General features: G+C 41.1%; 1 protein-coding gene across 1 annotated transcript; it reads left to right on the plus strand.

Moving 5' to 3' along the window:
• Positions 1-253: 253 nt before the first annotated feature.
• On the plus strand, positions 254-19699 carry noc2l (NOC2-like nucleolar associated transcriptional repressor). The gene is made up of 17 exons (XM_053317193.1): positions 254-288; positions 1623-1769; positions 1887-2076; positions 2155-2398; positions 4997-5166; positions 5410-5520; positions 5640-5753; positions 6020-6208; positions 6666-6805; positions 7905-8016; positions 10148-10261; positions 11595-11696; positions 13035-13178; positions 16245-16358; positions 16593-16728; positions 18657-18746; positions 19383-19699. The coding sequence occupies exons 1-17, from the start codon at positions 269-271 to the stop codon at positions 19508-19510; spliced, it is 2265 nt and encodes a 754-aa protein (XP_053173168.1). The 5' UTR covers positions 254-268; the 3' UTR covers positions 19511-19699.
• The last annotated feature ends 83 nt before the right edge of the window (positions 19700-19782 follow it).

Raw genomic sequence — 19782 nt, forward strand, 5'->3', positions numbered from 1 at the left:
GTCGTGCTCGCCAACTGTTTTATTTGACATTTTTGAATTAACTATACTAATGAGTCATTTTAGTGCTGTAGCTTACTATCAGACACCACACAAAAACACATACACACTGCCAGGTTAGCAAACAATAATATCTTATTGCATTTGTAAATGTAATTAGCTAACAGCTTAGCATTGCACCTTAGCACCATGAAACATAAAACCAACTCCTTCTGTCGGCAGTGGAGGATTGTGGGTCTTGAGGTTTGAAGAGTCACGTTGTGGATCCAGCATGGCAGCGAAACAGAAAAGGTGCGTAGTTATTATTCTTTACTTTATGCTGTTTATTACGATGTTCGGCTGTTAATTCACGGCTCAATGTTGTGTAGCTAGTCGGTGAAGAGGTTTGTAAGTTTTTTTTTTTACCACCATGGACTGCTGTAGTGTGTTATAGTTTACTCCTGTGCTATGTAGCTCGTCAGAAGCAGCTAGCATAAGTCAAACCATCGCTAGGTGTTCAGTATTTTCTTTTCGTTCTTCAAAGACTTGAAATTGACGACACTTTTTCCAGCTGGTTAACTGTCCTGATATGAAGCTATACTTCAGTTAATATAAACAACTGTATGTAAGGTTGACGCTGCCAGCTGTAGACAACACACTAGACAAAGTTTCCCCACATGTTGGCTAACCCATTTCATCAACTGTTATCCTTCTTGTGGATTTACGTTTTTTGTTCTGTAAATACACTTTTGAGTTTTGCTTTTCCACAACATGGAGAACAAAATAGACAAATCGACAGAACAAAATAACATAAAACCAACAAACTGCCAGCTCACAGTAAAGATGCACATGCGTGTCAATCCCTGCAATGACTGAAATATCCATAGACAGACAAGAAAGTTGGGGTGGGAATTAGACAAGGTAACCCGCATTTCTACAAGCTATAGAGAGGAAGCCTTGTCATTCAGCCATTTTTTAAAGCATGGAGGGGAGACATATTTTCACTCTCTCAGGATAACCCTTTTAACATGATCATACCAAACATGAGGGCTAGTTGTAATGTAGAGGGAGGAGTCTAAGAAAAATCAGAGCAACCTAATATCAATGCTAAAAGGCCATCAGGGATTAGCTGCCTGCTTTATATGTCACTATACAGCTTAAAAATGTCATACCAAAACATTGTGACAATTTGTGTCTGTCATGCTTTCTTCTTTCTGAACAAAAAATGTTCAATTACCTGTCTAGAAATTCTCAATATTACATCTCCTTCTGCTCCCTCATTCAAATCAGAATGAGGATTTTTTTAAATTAATTTATCGTGCTGGAAACAAAATGTCTTGTACTTCACTGTAAAGTCTATTCTCAGTGTATGTTCAGTTTTGATCTTATGGCCACCCCTTTAACTTGGATTTTCATTGAGCACAGAAACTTTCTATCTTCATCAGATGAATGTGAAGACAGCCCTCTATAGTGTTAAACTCTGCACATACATCATTCTTCCCAGTGAAGCTAGAAGATCCAACTCTATTGTGAACAAAAAATTAAAACACACTTTTGAGTGTTGAGCTGCCAGCTGTAGACATTGCTGTTTACCCCCACATGCTGACCAACTTATTTCATCTGTTGAACTGTTGTTCTTCTCGTAGGAAATTAGAGGACCTCAGTGTGGACGAGTTCCTGCTGTCAGGTTTTGACTCTGCAGGTGAAGATGAACCTGAAAAAGAGGCTCCCAAACAGAATGGACTCAAGAAAAAGAACAAGAAGAACGATCTGAAATCTGCAGCTTCCAACAAGTGAGTCTTTTGCTTTTGAACCATTTACTGTATCATACTGTATCACTGCAACATCAAACCCCCATTAGGGTAGACGTGAACCGTGAACATGTTTTGTGCATAATTGTTCCTCTGTAGAGATGAAAGGGCAGTGGGTAAGGCCTCTCAGCACAAGGAGCAGCTGACCAGGTTAAAGAACAAAGATCCAGAGTTCTACAAGTTTCTGCAAGATAACGACCAAAAGCTCCTGAACTTTGACGACACAGACAGCTCCGATGATGAGGATGAGGATGAGAAAAAGTACCACACCTTGCCATCTTCACTGGAGGTAGGACAGCTGATATTCATGATGAGTTTATCATGAGTTCTCTGGTGAAAACAAATATATTCTCTCTGTTGAATGCAGGAAGCCGACTCTGGTGATGATGATGAGGAGCAGGAGGAGGGTCAGAAAGGTTCAAAGAAATCCAAGAAGGGGGCGGATACTATTAAAGTCACAGACAAAATGATTGAAGACTGGAAAGCTGCTATGAAGAAGGAACCCACAGCTCGGCTCTTCAGAGATGTCACCCAGGCCTTCAAAGCTGCTGTTGCTACAACCAAGGGTGAAGGAGGAGGTCAATGTCGTTACAAGGTGGCTGACAGTTCAGGTAGAACATCATTTTTTCCTCTAGGTTCTGTTGGTGGGTTACACAGTTTGGGATTGTTTTGAAACATACAACTACAACACTGTTATTAGTATGTCTTTTAAATCAGGCATGTTGTCATAATGTGTTTCATTTATGATATTGAGCCACAAATACTTACATAACCAGCAGTTTCCCTGAACATTTTGACTGATATAATGCACATCATATTTTAAGTCAGAATCTATTCCGCTATTATTCCACTAGATATTTTGATTTGTCATTGTAGGAAAAGCACAGGTGTTAATAACATTAATGATGGCTCTGTAGTAACATGTAAGCCATGATAATGAGCCAGTATGCACTAAACCAGGTCCCTGAAACAGAAGCAGCTGAATGGAATCAATCATTCATTTTTATTATTAACACTTGTGCTTTTCCTACAGTGACAGCATGTCTTGAAAAGGGCATTTTGACATATTAAAAACGTCATGGAGACAGAGCGCAATTAGGTCCAGGCCCACAGAGGGGAAAACAATCCATGCTTTGGAGGGGTTTGGGTCCACTTGTACCCTTTCTTCTTTTTTCTTCCCAATTTCTTTATTGAATTTTTGCAGACAGTACAGAAAAATACTTCAGTTTCACATTATGTCGGAGCGTCTGCATTAGAGTGAAGTAAAAAAAAAAACAAAACAAGACAAAAAGAGAACCCCAACACGAACACAGCAAACGACTAAATTATTACACAACATATAAAGACATAAGTAAATAATTGAAGTATAGTTAAGACAAACAAAGAGTAAAATATAGAAGGATAAAGAAGAAGAGAAGAAAATAAATAAATAAAGTGTGTGTGTGGGGGCGGGGGGTACGCTCTCTAGCCAACTGTTAAGAAGCGTCCTCGGCATCATCAGGAGTAACATTAAGACTATTACTAATATAAGCCAGCAGTGGGTCCCAAGTTTTATGGAATGCTGTCAAAGATCCCTTCTGTGAGAACTTCTCTAACTTTAGACATTGTAAAATTTCCCGTATCCAACTGTTGTGAGTCGGTGGAGAAACATGTTTCCATTTGAGGAGAATGGTTCGCCTGGCAAGCAGGGTGGTAAAGGCCATGACATGCTGTGTAGAAACGGGGAGATTTTTAGGCAGAGGAAGTTGAGAGTTTGGAATATATTGGACCAAAAGTTGGTCAACCTAGGGCACGTCCAGAACATGTGTACATGGTCGGCTGGGGACTGTTTACAGCGGTTACAGGCATCACTGTGACTTGGATATATATTTGCTAATTTAGCGTTAGTGAAATGGGCTCTGTGAAGCACCTTCCTCTGTAATAGTCCGTGCCTGGCACAAATCGATGAAGAATGAATCAGTTTTAAAATGTCTCTCCACTGGACATCAGTAATGTCTACCCCCAAATCCTTTTCCCACACATTTTAGGCGATAGAGTGGAGACTGGGCTCAGAAGTGCAATCTTATTATAAATGACAGATATCAGTCGCTTTTTGTGAAGATACCAAAAAAAGTGCCTATTAGGCAGGTTGTATTTATCTGACATAGATGCAAAGGGCGTGAAAACACCTTCTTCATACAGGTCAGTAAGTGTTCCGAGTCCCTTATCTGACCATACGCGAAATGTAGGGTCAGAGCGGGAAGGGAGAAATGCATGATTATTCAAAACTGGGGCAAGAATCGAAGCCCTATGAAAGCCGTTCTGCTTCCTGAACTGGATCCAGATTTTAATTGTATTGGTGACGACCGGATTAGGTGAGACAGTATGGGCACTTATGGGTAGCTGTGAACAGATCGTAGAATGTAGAGAGCAAGAAGAAGATGATATCTCAGTGTGAGCCCAGGGTGGACAGGTGTCTGCACCTTCACCATGGAGCCATTATATAAGTTTATTAATGTTGCAGGCCCAAAACACTTGTACCCTTTTAAAGGGAGGGGTCGTTGCAAATTAATACAAAGTTATTAATGTTGGAAAATATGAAAATGTTGCACATCTCAAATTTCCTCATCAATCAGGACAAAGTGACAACATTCCACTTGTTTATTTGGTTCATGTCACAACAGTGACACATTTCAGTTCATAGCCTCCTTCAGAGTGTTTTGTTGTTGTGTACCACTCTGATGATGGCTCTGTGTGTAAGTATTTAATTTAACACCTGTCTACAGCTCCTCAAATGTGACAATTTGAATTTAGTATCTCTCTTTTTTGACTGTTGGCCGGACAACAAGCTATCTGAAGATGTTACCTGCAGCCAAAAGAAACTGTCATTGACTTCTGTCACTATTTTCTACTTTACAGACTGAATAGTAATAGATCAATCAGTAAAAAATATTTGATAGATTAATTGATAATGAGCAATTTTTCAATATCTGTTTTTTTTCTGAGAAAGTGTTGAGGGTCAATACCCACCTCCAGTTTCAGGTGTACATTAATGTCAAAAAACAAATATGGTGACAAAAGCAGGACATGTTTGTTTCAGCTCCTCAACCTCAAAATGACAGTTTCACAGATAATGAATTCTTTGATTTATCAAATACATGCTGAATGATACAATATGAAAAGTTGAACTTGGAGTAAATATGACAAATCTCTCTCTGTTCTGTCTGCAGTGTTCAACGCGTTGGTCCTGTTCTGCATCAGAGACATTTATGTGGCCCTGCAGAGGATGCTCAACCTGAAGCCAGATAAAGACCAGAAAAGGCTGGTGCTCCCATCATCTAGTCCAAAATGGCAGAAGAATCAAATAGACGTCAAGATGTATCTTAGTGGAGTAGTTCAGGTTTGTTTTGTCGTTCTCTCCTTTGTGTCACTGCTCACTTTATTTCTGTCTGATTTATTTCTGTGAGGTAAATATGATGTCATACCAGAGGATAAAATGCAGAGATTTTTTTCTATATTATAAATTCATTGTTATCTACATGAGAACTGTACATCTGCCATGAATAGTATCTTCCACTCCTCCATCTGAGGCCTAAAACATCCCTGTAATAACCTGTTGTCCTCCTCCTCTCTCCACCTGCAGCTGTTATCCTGTCTAACAGAAGCTACAGTCATCAGTGCTGTCCTGCGACATGCCAACCAGCTCGTACCTTATTACCTTTGTCTGCCCAAACAATGTCGGCACCTGGTTAAGGTAAGTCACCATTAGAATGACATGGCGTGTAATAATTCATTAACCTTTTGGATATACAGATCAAATGTGTCTTTATTTCTTCTGTTAACCCTGCCCCCCACCCACATCTTTGTTTCCAGCAACTGATGAAACAGTGGAGCACAGGGGAGGAGACCAGTCGGGTTCTGGCCTTCCTGGCCCTCAACAAAATCTGCAGACACAAGCAGGAAACCTATCTTAATCCAATTCTCAAGGTGAGCGACACCTCGTAGCACATGCTGGATGTAAAATGGGAGTTTTCTCTTACTGCTCGCATAACATAAGTCAAAACACAATACTGTGAAATAAGAGAGATGAACTGCTATTTTAGTATTCCTTTTCATTTAAAGTGTTAATTACAAATACTTAAAACCATGTCGCGCCACATCAAGCATATAAAGCTAGTTCCAGGCTGTTAACTACAGTATTCTGATCTGTGATCTGTGATCTGTCCTGCTTATGCTGTTCTTTCTCTCTACAGCAAATGTACATCTCCTACGTACAAAACTGCAAGTTCACATCTCCCAATGTGCTGCCCATGATCAACTTCATGCAGCGAACTCTGACAGAGATGTACGCCCTGGACTCTCAGGCCACTTATCAGCACGCCTTCATCTACATCCGACAGCTGGCCATCCACCTCAGGAACGCCATGACCATGAAGAACAAGGTCCGTTTTTGATTGAATGATTGATTGATTGATTGATTGATTGAATGATTGAAATACACAGATAATGAAATGCTTAAATAAGGAGATGGTCATAAAACTCTTGTCTTTTAGAGTGATTTAAACATTATTTTCAATTAAGTACATGAAAATATAGTCCAGCGGAACTGGAGTGATTGAAAATACATAACCGTGTTGGTGAATTGCTGGACAAAATGTGTTGTTTAAAAAAAAAAAAAAATCAAAATTGATTTGGACTTTCCTCCACTTACGCTGAAAACACAAACCTACTTTTTGGTAGCCTGATGCTTCTTTGACTTTTTTTCTGGATTTTGACTCTTCTTAAGCAGAGCATGTCTATATGAGCATGTAACTGAACTGAGTTCTTATGGAGGTTCACAGCATTTCTAAGTATCTAACCATATGATGCTGAATGTGCTTGTGCATGTGTGTTCCGTAGGAAACATACCAGTCAGTGTATAACTGGCAGTATATCCACTGTTTGTACCTCTGGTGTCGAGTCCTCAGCACCCTGCACCCCAGTGATGTCCTCCAGCCTCTCATCTACCCACTCTGCCAAGTTATCATTGGTACCATCAAGTGAGTACTTTCATCATATTACATTCTTTTTAGCTTTTATGAACATTTTAGACAACATGCAAAAAGTTCAGATTCTCAGATGTAAATCTGGTACTGCTGTAAGTGAATAATCCATTAAGAGGTTTGTATTTATTGTAATAAATGTAAACCATTTCCTCTATAAGATAAGATATTCCTTTATTGGTCCCACAATGGGGTATGAATTGTTTACTCTATAAAAATGTTTTGAAAAATATTGAAAAAATACACACCACTATCACCTAGAGCCCAAAGTGATCTTTTCAAAAATACTTGTTCTAGACAGTTAGACCATCAGTCTAAAACATAAAAATATTTGGTTTGTTATAATGTTCATTAACTTTGGGGCTAACCCCCTTCACTTATCTGCTAGTTGGTGAAACAACATATGAGGATTTTCTTGATCTTGAGAAGCTGCAGCATTTATTAACTGACACAAGCCTGTACTGTACATTCACTGCCAAGTTGACAACTTAATGCTATCCTTTTCCTCTTCTTTTACCGCCATTCGTTCAACCACGCACACGTGCACACATTGCACACTTTCCTAAAGGAGCTCAGCTGCTCTGACAGCAGCACCTTTCACATAGATGGCCTTTGACGAATGAAGAGAGGGAGGATGCTGGGATTTGATGCACTAGTTGATGACTCAGAATGATTAAATGATAATGTAGGGTGTTATCGTGCTCTGTTGCAGCGCTGCAGAATGAATATATAATACAACAAAATGTCAGAATTTTTGCTTAAAAATTAATTGGATGAATCAATTATCAAAATCTATTTTATTTAAAAGGGCATCCCATAAGCTTTTTAAACTCATCAAACTGGCCTTCCTGGGTTATGTTTCATATCTTTAAAAGTGAATAATGTATGTATTTTTCTGATTTTTCTTACCTTACAGATAGTGCTGTCATCCACAAAATCTATTTTCAGTTATTTTTTGACAGTCAACTGAAATTTTGGCAGACAAATTACAGGCTTTATATTCAGTTAATCACTTTTGAGGTTGAACCTACCCTGATATTGTACATTTATCAACAGCAGGGGGAGACATTGACCACTGTTTTCTCTCTCTGAACAGACTGGTGCCAACATCAAGATATTACCCTCTGAGGATACACTGTTGCAGAGCCCTCACCCTGCTGTCTAGCAGCACCAACACTTTTGTACCTGTTCTGCCTTTCCTCTTGGAGGTAAGATTTCCTGTCATGTCCACCGGTCACCTTGTATAAAAGTGGATCTGAACAGATCAATGCAGCATGTGCAGACAGTGAATTTTCCAGAGGCCTAATCTGAAGCTGAACTGAGAGATAGTCTTCACTTATGCAGAATAAACAACAGTCAGTTGGTTTTCTTTGTCACAAATGGAAACAATGTAAAGGTAGATGTGATGAAATGTTCCGTCGGTGGTTTACTGTGGAAAAACTTCAGTGGCGCATGAGATGCATTTTGGTCTCAACGGCCACAACTGAAGGGGCTCAGGAGGAAACACATCCAAGGGTAGCAGTGTGTGTGTGTGTGTGTGTGTGTGTGACAGAGAGAGAGAGAGACACCTTTGTTATCAGACCAATCACAGGTCACCAACTGACAACATTTTCTCTGGGTCAGGTGTTAAGCATGTGATTGTGTGTGTGCAAGTGTTTGTGCATGCTGTGGTGGGGGTCAGAGGTGGGGTGTTGTGGTTTGGCGGAGGAGAGCAGCATGCTGGTGACAGCGACTACCGTAAGCCGCTAGGAGTGGTCAGTGCATGCTTGTAGGTGTGTGTTTGTTGGTAATAGTGTGTATGCGTGTGTGCTTGAATGCAGCAGTTTGACCAAAACGATAAAGTCACGGTTGTGGTTTACACTCTGGTCCTAACATGCTGTTCAGACCACATCCTCTTTGCCTATGGCCCACTCCCCACCTCTTTTTTCCTGCACTCACACTCAGAGCCCCCTCCCCCTAGCCCCCAACAGCAAGCGTGTTTATTTGTGACGCACGATATTTCCTGTGTTTTTTTTCTCCTTTACTGTTCTCCTTGTTAAAGGCAGGCTGAGGTACGCTGCTACTGTTTTAATTAGAGCAACAGAGGCAGCCCCTTCCTCCTGTGTGTCTGTGCCTGTGTGTGTGTTCTCGCATCTCTGAGGGGGGTGTATGATTTGGAGCTTCCTGCTTCAGTAGCTGTGTGTGTGTACGCATGTGTGTGCGCACGCATCAGGGTTGGCCCATGCCGTCCCACTTCCCCCTGGCTCCCCCGCAGACCGCCACCACATCCTATGTTTGTACAGACAGCACCGGCCAGCAGCGCTGCTCTGCCTCGCACACTGAGCACATTAACGACCACACAGGCGCACACATGCACACGCATACACACTAACGCACAGAAATGCACGTAGATACGGGGAGTCAGAAATAGCTCGATACACAAATACAAGACAGAAATTCACTTGCGCACTGTGGGCAGATGTGAAAGCTAAAGCTTGTAGACAAATAGCCCACACATTGGCTAGAATGTACTTTCACAGACTAAGATAGAAATGTGTCACCACAGTAACACTGCAGCATGCAACATCAACTGTGGAGAATGATCATTGTCTGAGCAGAAGTTCCTAATATTAATATATTGCAGATGAAACACATATTGTATGTGTTGTTTTCTTGGCTTCTTGACTATTAATTTATAGAAGAGTGATGTCTTTAAGGGAATGAGGAGGAAAACAAATTGATATAAAAAATCAATCAATCCAATCCTATTCATATGAAAATAGACATATGACAGGATTAGATGTAATTTCCGGACCAGGTAAAAAATAAATTAAATTCAAATAATAATAATAATAATATATAATAACAATAGTAAATGTTTAAGTAAATAAAAAATGTATACTAAAAACTTCAAACACACATGGACGAGTAATATCAAAGTTATTTTATTTTCAAGTTTATATTCAGTTTACATGGCTTATTAATGAGGCAATAGAAATAACAGAACAGAAAGAACCAGTTATGAATGTTGTCGCTCATCCACATGACCATTTTTTTAATACATTCCTTCAATATGAAGAGCATCTTGATTGGCTAATTGTGGCAGCAGGTGAATGATGAGGAGCAACATCCAAAAGTAATTCCTTTTTTTAAAAGATACAAATCAAAGGAACTATAGAGAACAATAAGAATAATGGAGAACTAGAAACACATGGGCAACTATCACATGTTACCCACATGTTGGTTTTTGGGTTCATGCACAATGACAGATGTGCTCTTTTAAGATAGTGTGCATGGTGCAACTGTACCACTAAAATCATTAAATAATTTCTGAGCAGCTGCACCACTTTTTCTTTGCAGGTCTTCCAACAAGTGGACTTCAACAAAAAACCAGGGCGAATGAGCAAGAAACCCATCAACTTTGCTGTCATCCTGAAGCTTAACAAGGTCAACCTGATGGAGAAAGCCTATAAGGTAAGCAGTAGCTGATCAGATGAACGGTTCAAGTCTTGGTTAATGTTATTTTCACGTTACTGCCTGACACTGTGTATGTGAGTGTGCATAAGGGGATTGAGGGCAGCGCTAAAAGCCCCTTGTCAGGGCTCTAAAACTGGTCCTGAGTCGCCACGCTCAGTGCTGTAGCCAAGAGGATTGCAGCACGGCCCTCTGGGATTATCCCCAGCACTCCGCTCGATAGGGCTGTTTTCACTGCTGTCACCTGGGCAACTGCCACAAACCCTGGACTGGTACACTTAATACAAACCTTACTAAGGGTGCCTTTTTTTTTTTTTTTTTTTTACATTTCTTTCTCCTATTCTTGTTGTCAGTTAGGCTCCAAATTCAATGTGCCATTATTCTGTCAGGGCCACTCACAGTTTGGAATTTTAGAATTTAAAAAATCCCAGTTTCCCAGTTAAAATTACAATTTGGAGGTAGATGTAAACACAATGTGAAGCCAGTGATATATCTATCCCACCAATGTCGTTTTCAGTTGACATGGACACTGCAGTGGTTGCTAGGAGCACATAATTTACAAGTGATTAAGCCTCCAACGAAGCTCACATTTCTTCTCTAAGTGTGGAAACTTGGACTGGGCGATATGGATAAAATCAAATATCACGATATTTTTGACCGAATACCTATCGATATCGCAATGATATTGTAGGGATGAATATTGGTGCTTTCATAAAATATTTACACAATGTGGTTTCTGATAAATACTCATCAGTAATGTGGGTGTAATGACAAAGTGGGTAAAAGGCAAATAATACAACAGCTAGGACAATCTGGTAAGTCCAAAAAAATTACCTTTTTTAAAACCAAGAAAAGACTCTTATGCCACATAACAATATTACAATTTGCCAAACTAGCCAGTTTGTTAAACCTAGGGACAGCAGAATAATAACAAAGTGGGGAAAAGGCAAATAGCAACAGCTAGAACACCAGGAAAAAACACCTATGCTATATCACGATATTACGATATCGAAATTCTAAGACGATATCTAGTCTCATATCACGATATCGATATATTGCTCAGCCCTAGTGGAAACTGTGGTCAATAAATACAATAACAATAAGCAAAACTGTCTGAATCACCAAACAAATCAGAAATGTGGTCCTTCAACATTTGAGGCTCGTCCAAACTGTCTGTCATGACTGGGCTGCTAACTCAGGATCAGGAGGTTTTGATGTGTGTTGGTCTGAATTGTCTTTTTGCACTGAATTTAGTTGCAGTGCAAAGAGGAAAATAATATAGTGAAATGTTACACATCTGAGTGAAGTGTGTTGCTGTGCTGATGCGTTTCAGGACGGGTTGATCGACCAGCTGTATGACCTGATACTGGAATATTTCCACACTCAGGCCGGCTCCATCGGCTTCCCAGAGCTCGCCCTGCCTACTGTCATTCAGGTAACACAACCTCTGTTATACCGCACATCTCTGCTATTAGGAAATGCTTTGATTCATTCAATAATTCAGTAATGCTTTGTTTTCCCTTTTGAGGTTATTTGTCTGTTAGCCTATAAACATTTATTTTACTTATGTACGCGGCTTAAACAACCGGCTTGATATTAATATTTTAAAAACTAAATGATTTACCGCTTTAAAAAAAATAGTGAAAAAAATTATGAATCTTGGCTCCTGGTTTATCTGGTCGGGTTTATTTTGTAGAGGAAAATGTGAAGTTTACCACAAACATGAAGGTCACATGATAGTCAGATGATAAATAGTTTCTGATTAAGAAATTGGATGAAACTCAGCGGTTGCTCAGGTATTCCCAGTGCGGTAAGTCTCTCTCCATAGCCAGCACTGTAGAGGCTACTGAATCCTTCCACCCGCTTCTTTCTTACCATTTAAGCAGTGTTTGAGATGTTAGAAATCATAAATTGATACATTTCCTTGTAGTTGAGACACATACTTCTAGATGGGTTTGTATTTATTGTTGTAGTGACACCAAAGAAGTTGTTGATTTAAAAGTTTTATTCTGCACTTTGGAAACAGCAGCTAACAAAAGGTCAAACTCTGAAGCTTCAATCACACATTTCATGACCTTCCTCAGCAGATGGACTCAGTTGATGGGCTCAGTTGTCAGGAGAAAGTTTAGTTATTATCACACCTGAGTATTCAATTTCAATCTCTGGCACCTGCTGTGATTGTCCTCCTTGATCTTTCTCCAGCCATCCACTGACTCTTGGTTGATGACCTTTGACCTCTTCCCAGTGACCGTTTCTGCTCAGGTGTTGACAGGCAGCAAATGTAGAAAGCCTTTAGGTAGTGACAGTGTAGACACAGACTGACAGGCAGAGAGTATGACATCAACAAAGGGTCTTGGTAGGAATCATACCACAGACTTTGCAGTTGTGTCTTGACCACAAGTCACCAGGCCATTTTTTTTACTTTTTAAACTGATCCTTGAAAAGGCTTTAGTGATACAAGATTTGGAAAATAAAATTACACCATCTCACCATGTCTACAAAAATTAATAGGACACATTTAAGTGTTACAGAAGGACAGAAAATTCGATTGATTCAGTCTAAACCAATAAAGAAGCAGTGACACTGAGCATCATTCTTAGAGATTCAGATCAGCCTGAATGATGATTCAGGTCTTGCCAGGCTGAATCCACTCGCCTCAAGGGAACCAACCACCACCCCTCCTCGGCTCTGCCTGGACGCAGTGTATGGGTGGACTGGATGATCCTTCACGCTGCTTGCATCTTTCTCATACTCCCCCTCCATGTTCCCGCAGCTGAAAGCGTTCCTGAAGGAATGCAAAGTGGCCAATTACTGCAAGCCAGTACGCCAGCTGCTGGAGAAGGTACAGGAGAACAGCAGCCACATCACAGGACGGAGACAGAAAGCCGCCTTCGGAGTAGCCGATGCCACCGCTGTGGTGAGTGTGTGTGTGTGTGTGCGAGTGTGTGAAAGAAAGACTTAGAAAGGAAGGGCGGGGGAAAGACTGTCTTGTCCTGATTTTACAGGCTGCCTCTCCAAAGTCCTCACTTCACCTTTTATTGTCAGTTTTCCTTATGTTTTTTACTATGTTATTACGATAGTACTTTATAATAGTATGACTGAATTATAATATTACTTATGGATCTTAAAACAACTTTGTAAATAGTAAATGGAGTCAGGCAGCCATTTGAAGGCACAATTATACAGGTAAGATCAAGAATCTTAAGATATAGTTGAATATAGTCATACTGGCTATCACTTTTTTGTTAATTTATTTAAACAAAAGTAAATAAAAACACACACATTACAGTTATTTATAGATGCACAGAAGAAATTCAATGTCACCAGGTCAAACTTTTTTAACGGACTCATTAAATCGTATTGATTTATCTGTTGTGTGATATTTATATTGTCAGCTGATTATTTTCAGTGAGTCATAAGGCAGCGTAATTATAACATCAGTAAAAGATGAATTACAACCCTGATATGTAATAATTATTGGTTCATGCAACAGTATGTTTTATGATTTACCATTGTTGTGTACCTTTCGTATCGGCTTTATTAAGTTCCTACTCACTTATAACAGTTTTACTGCAGTAATTTATTACATTAACATTTGCCACACTTTGCTTTATTAATTCACCTTATTAGCCCTGCTGCCACCTGTATCCTACCGACTTCATGTATTTGAAGGGCTGTACGATGCTGTGTTGAGGCACTTGTTACCCCAGAACGTTTATATCTAAACAGGCTGCATGCAGTTTCATCGAGAACCGATATAATGCTTACACAACACACATCAAAACACAAACAGTTGAAATATTACAGCACTGTTCTGCTAATAGTGCTAATACTCAGGGGTCCATTCATCAGTTCACTGTGTTTTTTTTTTTTACTATTGCAGATTAGTCTAAATATTTAAGTTTTTGAGAGAATCAAACACTTTCAGATTTGATAATTAATAGTAAATATAATTTACATTACCAGTTAAAAGATGATGTGTCCAAACTATGGACTGCTCCTGTACATTTATTCAGCAGTGTCAGAAGAACACAATCAGCAAAACTCAGACTGCAAATGATGAGGCTGTCCATTAATCCCTCTGGTTAATACATAAATCAAACCTAATGAGGAGTTGTCTGCTGTCACATCGCCAGCTTTTGGCTAGATGGTGCCAGCTGCTAACCTGACGCACCAGATGGTTTGTTACACTGAACCATCTGAGAAATCTTGCTTAGAAACAGTTTGGAAAAGGCCAGGCACTTTAAAAAAATACTTGGCAGGTGATTGGATGAACCATCTGTCTATCAACAGTCTATTGCGGGCTATCACTTGTCACTGTTGTCACACTCGCTGATTGGTCTGAACCACTGGTGGTTCAGTCACAAGCGCGGAACTTGAAGCCTGACAAGATAGATTCTTGCATGATCTCATGATCTCATGAATCCAGCTGCTTCTCAAGATAAACCACCTGCTGTGGTGCGTATGTTGTATGTCAGCAGTCAACCTGCTCAGTCCTCTTGGAAACTCAGCCTGAGTGTTATGGTGCAGTTGCAGGGCAAAGATAAATCTGAACTGGATGGCGAACAGAAAGACTATAAACTTTTCTTTTGGGCTCTGGTCCAGTTGAGGCAGAGGCTGCAGGCTGTCGGACAGTCCTGACGGTGAATCCCTGCAGGCAGCAGCTGATAATGGACGACACTTCCCTGTGTAAACTCTGAGGCTGGTTAAGAATGACCCTGTGGTTATTGGAAGCTCTTGTAGGCTTTTGAACCAAAGGTGCCTCTGCCTTAATGAGCGTGTGTGTGTGTGTGTGTGTGTGTGTGTGTGTGTGTGTGTGTGTGTGTGTGTGTGTGTGTGTGTGTGTGTGTGTGTGTGTGTGTGTGTGTGTGTGTGTGTGTGTGTGTGTGTGTGTGTGTGTGTGTGTGTGTGTGTGTGTGTGTGTGTGTGTGTGTGTGTGTGTGTGTGTGTGTGTGTGTGTGTGTGTGTGAATTTTCTGTGGTGACTTGCTCTCTCTGCATGCTACTTGTACACAATCACACACACTTTACATGGCTTTTCTGCCACTGAGAGTTTTGACGTGTACCACTGATTAATATTTAAAAGCGTTTAAGGGTGAAGTTAAAGACGATGGTCTTTGTGTAATTTAGCTGATGAGAAAATGTGTGTACATACACACATTGAAGTGTGTGTGTGTGTGTGTGTTAACAAAGTACAATAGGCAGACAGCACGGCACCGCAGCAGCGCCAGCCCCTGTCGCCATGGCTCTCTGCTCAGCAGAGGCTGTCGCCATGGTATCCACTCCCTGGCATCGTGGTAGTGGTAGAGGTGTCACCGCAGGCGAAGGAAAGGGGACAGCCTTGCTGCTGCTGCTGTGGAAAAGGCCACGGCCCCCCTCCGGCCACCAGCCCCCTGCTGACATGTCACCCAAACTGAGAGCTAGCCTAATTAATGATGCCCTGCCTCTATCCAGGTTGCACTCTGGTGTTGCCTGAATGGGGAAATGTTTTGTTTGTTTGTTGAGTCTGGACTGAATTTAGAAGTAGCTTTTCGATTTTCATTTTCTTACCGTGCCCCTCTTTTTTTGTGTGTGCAGTGTCACCCATCTTAATAGCTGCACAGCAAATTGTTGTAAACGTGTTAAGCTAACGGACGCAGGAGGCCGTAGTCTGTTCACTCTATTGGATTTGCTGGTCAGATAATGTGATTGGACCTAATCAATATCATCCACAAAGACCTTTAGGGGAAGGCTGGAGAAGATCCGCTGGTCTCCTCTTTCAGACATCTACAATCTGTCTGTTTTCAGCATCTTCTGACTCTCATCTCATTCTCCTGGTTGATTGATACGATGCTGTGAAAGGGTTCTCTCAACAGAATCTGAAAATAACTACCACCTGTATTCACATTTAACAAGAGGCTGCACACATATACTCACTTACAGTATACTTGCATACCTACCCACTCATGTATATATCTGTATTTGATCACTGTGTCCTCTTCCAGGCGGCTTGGGAGAAGCAGGTCCAAGAGGAGGGGACTCCTCTCAGCAGGTACTACAGCCAGTGGAAGAAGCTGCGGGAGAAGGAGATCCAACTGGAGATCTCTGGCAAAGAAAGGGTAACTGTCCAAGCAGCAAACCACCAACATTTGCTTCACCACACTCAGTCATCATGATTCATTCCTTTTTCTTAATGAATGCCAGTGTTACCCACAAGAGTCAGGCTTATACATCATGATACAGTCATGCTATCTAGTGGGAAAATTTACTGGCAGAACAATTTTTTATGATCATCACCATTAACACAATAAAAAGTAGGCCTGTGTATTGATCCTGTTTTGCATTTTGTGAAGATGGAGGATCTGGATCTCCCAGAGATCAAACGCAGGAAGATTCAGGAGAAGAAGGCAGAGGACAAGAAGGAGTTCAAGGATCTTTTCGAATCTGACAGCGAATCTGAAGATGATGATGCCGGATTTAAAATCAAAGGTAAAGTGGATCACACACTGAAATTTGCCTGAAAATGAGGCAGTTGTTTTGACTTATGGAGCAGTTGGCTGTAATGTACTGCCCACCATGGCCTCTAGGGGGCTGTGTTTTGTTACAGCCTGGGTTTCCACTGTGCAAAAGCAAAGTTTAAGAGGTGATGACAGCTCAGCCTGATTTACTGTTATCTCTGAGATAGTGAGTGTTTTGGGGGAAAAAAGACTTGGCTATGTGAAGCAGATGACCTAAGGAGCAGTTTGCCACGAGGCTCTGAGTTATTAAAACATCCACAGAGACGTTCTCTGCTGAAGATGAAATCCCAAATCAAACTGAGGAGAAAATGTCTTTGCTTATCAGTTCTCTGTCCGCAGAGAGGAACCATCAGCTTCCTGCATGTCTCGTCCTTTCAGGGTCCACCTCAGGTCAAAGGCAGCAGCAACCTCACATTTAACGCTTTACACACGGACACGCTCCAGGCAGAAAAAAGCCCTCCGCAAGGTCACAGAGGAAAGGAGTAGGCGGCAGGGGGATTTTTTTTTTTTTCCTTTAATGCATCTGGACTTCATTGTAGGGAGAGTCCCCACAAACGGATGGGCAGCTGCCGGCAAGCGGCGGTCCTCCGCCTCTCACTCTCCCCCCCCCCCCCCCCCTATTTTGCCTTCTCTCCACCCCGCACACACACGAACTGAAACCCCCCGACAGGAAGTACAGGCTTGGATCCCAGCGGGGGTTCCTAATTCAAACCAGCCCAGTGGAACAGCCAGAGGTGGCCGCTCCCACTCCTCTACCTCTGTCTCTCTTTCATTCTCACTCTCTCACTCACTCTTCCTGGCTCCGTGGGCTTCAACCAGCTGCCCCCGCATGTCCTCACAACACGTGTGCACACACACACACACACACACAGCGATGATAGCACACAAATGCACACCCACCACCCTGTCGTCCAGTCTTGAAGAGCCAAAAGCTTTTGGGCAGCTCACCAAAGCTCTTTGTGGTCTCACACACTCCCGGAAAGAGGGGGAGTGTGAGAGGAGGGGGCCGATGATTTAGATTTGTGTGTGTGTGTGTGTGTGTGTGTGTGTGTGTGTGTGTGTGTGTGTGTGTGTGTGTGTTTGTGTTTGTGTGTGTGTGTGTGTGTGTGTGTGTGTGTGTGTGTGTGTGTGTGTGTGTGTGGCGATGGCAGTGTGTGAGGGTAGTAAGTCTTCAAGGTCATTTAGGGGCAAAATCTAAGGTACTACTGATGTCAGTAAGTACTGTCTGAGCAATGGAGAGCTGGAGAACGCGTTCGTCAACTTAAATTTGGATATGAAGGGAAGTACCTGATTATTATTTTTATTTTTTTTAAATAGACATTTCTCTGTGTGTGTGTGCACGTGCTTGCAGACAAGAGGAAGTAGCTATGTTTTGCTTCTCTCTCCTGCACGCCCCAAGCCTTTCATCACACCTCAACTTCAAAGCCTGTGGACCCCAGTTGTCCCTTTGGCTAGACAACACACACACACACACACACACAGAGCGTACTTTGAGTATAGCACAACACAATTTCAGGAAAACTCCCAACTTCTCTCCAACGAGCATCTGCACACACACACACACACGCACTCTCCCATCATCTTCGTAGCTGTGGAACCTGCCTGTTTATCTCCATTTGCTATATTTAGGCCGTGAGCATAAGATGTCTGAAATTGCCAGTAGTAAACTGTCATGGGTGTTTGTGCAGCAGTAGCGGCGTCTGTAATCGACTCTCAGTTCCATCTCAGGAGGAAATAGACACTTCCAGCTGCCTCTGATGCCTGGCCCACATAGAGGTGTCTCCGAAGTCCTCAGATGGCAGCGACGTACCAACACAAATCTCGGGAATGTCTGAGTAGAGTAACGGCAGACAAAAATTCAACGCAGTGTGACGTTTTTTTTTCACTGTCTCCCCTCAGGTAAAAAGGGCCGCCGTGGATCTGATGATGATGATGATGATGATGAAGAGCTTGAAGGCCTGTCTGACATGAGTGATGATGGAGACTCAGGTTGGTACATCACTGTACAAAAAGAAACCTCTTGTAGCACTCACAAATAAGTAGTTTTCAAACATTTTTAAAAGGTTTACTGTGTATCTGCTCTTTTAGTGTTTATAGAAGAAACTGAATTGGTCAAATATTATAGGGCTGCAACTATTCTTTCATCACTGATTAATCCTTGGAATGTTTTTTTTTTTTTTTTTTTTGGATTAATCATTTATTGTCCCTTAAACTGTCTCAGTATAATAGTGAAAAATGCCCTTTTAAAATTTCACACAGGCAAAGTTGATTTGATTTTTGTCTGACCATCAGTTTAAAACTAAAGATGTTCACTTTACCTTAAAAAAAAAAAAAAAACTCTCATATCTGAGAAGCTGAAACCAGCAAATGTTTTTTTTTTGTTTTTTTTTGCTTTAGAAAATGACACAAACAATTATTCAATTTATCAAAACAGTCAGCAATTAATTTTCTGTGGATGGACTGATTGCAGCTCTATAATATTAAATGCATATTCAAATACTGATTATTACAGAGGCTAGCAGGTATTAAGAGTAATACCATGTAATTAATAAGTCATTGGTGTGCCTTTCTACACTCCAACTACTATAGCTGCTCAATGTGTAGTGTTTCCTGTCTGTTTTCTAGATGGTGATGATGATGATGAGGAAGGGGATGAAAAGGCTCCTCAGCCGCTCTCCTCCTCTGCTCTGATAAAGCTGGCAGAGGGAGACGAGGATTTGGTGGAGGACCTGGAGCTGTCTGACGATGACTGAGGTTCATGGATGCACACGCTCGAGCTCACATGAGAGACTTTTTATGCTCGCCATTTTACCAGCCATTCATCCATCCTGAAAATAATATTGGACATTTTGCTTTTTTCTTTGCTTTTGAATTTTGTATTGCTTCACCTGTATAGTACAAACATGTTCCAATGTAATTTTATTAAGCATTGAAATTCAAAAAAGTTCAAAAATCCAGATTGTCCTTTGAATTTCTTTTTTTTTTTTTTTTTAAAGATGCTAATTAATTGAAGCGTGTGCGTGCA

Source organism: Scomber japonicus, chromosome 4 (genome assembly GCF_027409825.1).
Source record: "Scomber japonicus isolate fScoJap1 chromosome 4, fScoJap1.pri, whole genome shotgun sequence".
NCBI lineage: Eukaryota > Metazoa > Chordata > Actinopteri > Scombriformes > Scombridae > Scomber > Scomber japonicus.

What these genes read in the sequence shown, in the direction of transcription:
- noc2l (XM_053317193.1), top strand. Translation starts at nt 269, where the DNA reads ATGGCAGCGAAACAGAAAAG. An exon ending in ATCTTAATCCAATTCTCAAG is followed by an intron (nt 5,754 to 6,019) that starts GTGAGCGACACC and finishes TTCTCTCTACAG; the next exon opens with CAAATGTACATCTCCTACGT. An exon ending in GTTATCATTGGTACCATCAA is followed by an intron (nt 6,806 to 7,904) that starts GTGAGTACTTTC and finishes CTCTCTGAACAG; the next exon opens with ACTGGTGCCAACATCAAGAT.